We start from the raw sequence: 3,229 nt of genomic DNA on the forward strand, positions 1-3,229 counted from the left end.
GCATGAGTGTGGCCCTTTTTCCAAGACACATGAAAGGGTGAAACGACACACACCTCTATTAGAGGAAAAATGACTCTTTAATAAATACTTTTTTCATGCCTTGCCCTCACGCGCACTTCGAACCGCAATCCCCAATAGGAAAAACTTCTCCAATATATATATATATATATATATATATATTTTGGTAAACCTCCAATAGATATATTGGAAGCGGTATAGATCTTGCCATCCATTAACAATATAAAATTGAAAACAACTCTAAATTAAATAAATGAAAATATTAAAGAAGGTTAAGACTATGAACACTGGTCACCACAATTGAAAAACGACGTGAGTAGGTGACTTTTTTCATCTCCCCCTCCAACGACCCCTCTGAACTTCACCCATCAACGTATTTTGAGAGAGAGAGAGAGAGATGTCCAACACCGACAACGCTACCACCGTTCCCTATGTGGTGGAAGATTGTAGAGGACGACTCCAACTGTACAGCGACGGTTCTATAGTCCGATCTTCTCAACCAGTTGCAGATATCCCTCTCCATGATGATGCCTCTGTACTCTGGAACGATGTCCTTTTCGATCCGGTTCATAATCTCCACCTCCGTCTCTACAAGCCTTCCTCTTCTTCCACAAACTCAAAGCTCCCAATCTACTACTTCATCCATGGCGGCGGCTTCTGCCTCGGCTCTTGTACTTGGCCCAACTTCCACAACTACTGCCTTCGTCTCTCTTCTGAGCTTCAAGCTCTCATCATATCGCCCGATTACCGGCTCGCACCTGAGAATCGGCTTCCGGCCGCCATCGAAGACGGATTCTCTACCGTTAAGTGGCTTCAAACTCAGGCTGTGTCCGACAACCCCGATTCTTGGTTAACTGCTCAAGGGGTTGATTTTCGTCGAGTTTTCATCTCCGGCGACTCCGCCGGCGGTAACATCGCTCATCATCTAGCGGTTAGACTCAGTGCCGGATCGCTCGCAATGGAACCAGTTCAGATACGGGGCTACATACTCACGAATCCCTTTTTTGGTGGGGCCGTGCGGACCAGGTCCGAGGCAGAGGGGCCGGCCGAATCGTTCCTCAATTTGGAAAATATTGACATGTGAGTTTTCCAATCTCAACCTTTCAAAATGAACATAAATACATTGGAAACGACTAGGAAAACACCTAAGCATTTATTTTGGGGGCAATGTTTTTTGGTGGGATGTAGGGCCATGCCCAGACACAAGCGTGGCCCCTACATCTCACTTAGAAAACTTTTTTTTGGGGAGAGAGAATCCTCCCAATTAGGTGTCGGTAACAGTGTTACACCAGTGTTTGGGAGCTCTGTGCTTGATGTGGGGGTAATGTAGTCTTTTTACACCTATTTATATCTGCGTGTAGGAAATACCAAGACTGGTAGGGTTCTTTTTCTCTTTTCTTGTTTTTTTAGGATGAATATTTTCTGCCAAAAGTGTAGAGATCGAGCCCAAACATAGAAGCGGGCAAAATGACCACCTCGCGCTCCATGAAAGGTGGAAATCCCACCATGTTGATACTTCCAAGTACACTCCCATACCCTCACACTGGTGCAGCCCCTACACTTTTGGACATAAAATATTCTCCCTACACTAGTGCGGGGGCAACGGAAGTGCCCGTGAAAGCATCAAGAAGGGTGGGATTTTTATCTTTCATAGAGGGTGGACATCTTTTCACAAAAAAAGGCTTGTGTCTGGGCACAAGAGCTATGCTCTTGCACACTCCTATTTCTTTTTTTTCTTCTTTTTTTTCATTTCCAAAAAATAAATAAATAATACATGGAGAGAAGAATCTTGTTGGTTTGGCATAGGCAACATTAACACATAGGGCCAATGAGAAAGCGTGCAGAAGCATCTTCAACTCACAACAATCTTTTCATGCATGTTTAGTCTAGGCATTGTCTGCACCAAATCAATTGGGATCTTTTTCCCTAATACATGTTAGTGGGTATATCCTACACCTCATGTTCAAAAAATCCTAGTACAAATTCCTTTATGCCTTTTGTCACATTATAGTTAGTGAGGCCTACACTGATATTCTCTTTTATTTTGACCATGTGGGTTCTATGTCAATCTCAAATAGATGACATCATTTTTCAACCCTTGATCGGTGGTGTGCATCTTACACTGCCATTGTAGGAAACCCTCTCCCTGAACTAAATGAAATGGGAAAAGGCTCACTTTGTGCCTCCTCACATTCATTTTTATATTAGTTGTTTTAAGGACAAAGAAACATAAGGGGTAAAGAACGCTACTTGATCGCGCGGAGCTGTGCATGCCCAGACACAATAGGGTGTGAAATTATCATCCCGCTCCCTTTAAAATCACAAAACTCCATCCCTATTTATGCCTTTGCATGTGCTCTCATTGGCCCCACTCTGGTGCAGGGCTACATGATTTGGTAACAATCTCTTGCCAAAAAAATAATGTGAGAGGGTGTAGTGTAGCAGCTGTAGCCTGCGTGCTCGAAGAACCCTCTCCCAAATGAAAATTGGGATCATTGAGAGTGCTTCCTCCTAGTTGAATTGAATTTAACTTTTATTGGTGATTACATAATGTTGATAGGTACTGGAGGCTGTCATTACCGGTCGGAGAAACAGCAGATCACCCATTAGTGAACCCATTTGGACCGGCTAGCCCAAGTCTTGAATCAGTGGCTCTTGATCCAATCTTGGTTGTGGTTGGTGACAAGGATTTGCTAAGAGATCGGATTGAAGATTATGTGAGGAGATTGAAAGAGTGGGGAAAGGATATCCAGTTTGTTGAATTTGAGGGCGAGCAACATTCGTTCATTACACTCAATCAACAGCCTGCAGTAGCGAACAAGTCGATGCAAATCATAAAAGATTTCATTGCTAAGTGCAACTCAGTCTGAGAATAGCACCAACTTGCATGAGCATGTTTTGAGTCCCAACTGCCATTCTTGCTTCATTTGCTTTTGAAATTTATTGTGGTTTCTTCTTCTCCAACTGTTCCAATGACGAGGAATTAATAAAGAACCACTTTTCTTTTAGAAAAAATCCACCAATGTCTAGCTAAATTCATCCACTCCAATCCTCCAGAATCTCAAAGTAATTTTTGTATATCACACCAACTTATTTACCTCACCATATGTATTACATGTATATTCTAATATGGATTTTTTTTTTCTTTGTTAACCATGTGTGAAGAGATTCTAGCCGCTGGGGGTGTCATTATCCCCTCTTGCCCTTATTG

General features: G+C 42.6%; 1 protein-coding gene across 1 annotated transcript; it reads left to right on the forward strand.

The window, feature by feature from the left end:
* Window positions 1-295: 295 nt before the first annotated feature.
* LOC122092476 (probable carboxylesterase 15) lies at window positions 296-3,003 on the forward strand. Its single transcript, XM_042662801.1, has 2 exons — window positions 296-1,098; window positions 2,579-3,003. Exons 1-2 carry the CDS (start codon window positions 416-418, stop codon window positions 2,886-2,888), a joined length of 993 nt encoding a protein of 330 aa, XP_042518735.1. The 5' UTR covers window positions 296-415; the 3' UTR covers window positions 2,889-3,003.
* The last annotated feature ends 226 nt before the right edge of the window (window positions 3,004-3,229 follow it).

This window comes from Macadamia integrifolia, chromosome 10 (assembly GCF_013358625.1).
Source record: "Macadamia integrifolia cultivar HAES 741 chromosome 10, SCU_Mint_v3, whole genome shotgun sequence".
In the NCBI taxonomy this organism is placed as follows: Eukaryota; Viridiplantae; Streptophyta; class Magnoliopsida; order Proteales; family Proteaceae; genus Macadamia; species Macadamia integrifolia.

Coding starts and splice junctions, on each gene's coding strand:
- LOC122092476 (XM_042662801.1), top strand. CDS start 416: ATGTCCAACACCGACAACGCTACCACCGTTCCCTATGTGGTGGAAGAT. Junction 1,099..2,578: donor AATTTGGAAAATATTGACAT/GTGAGTTTTCCA, acceptor TAATGTTGATAG/GTACTGGAGGCTGTCATTAC.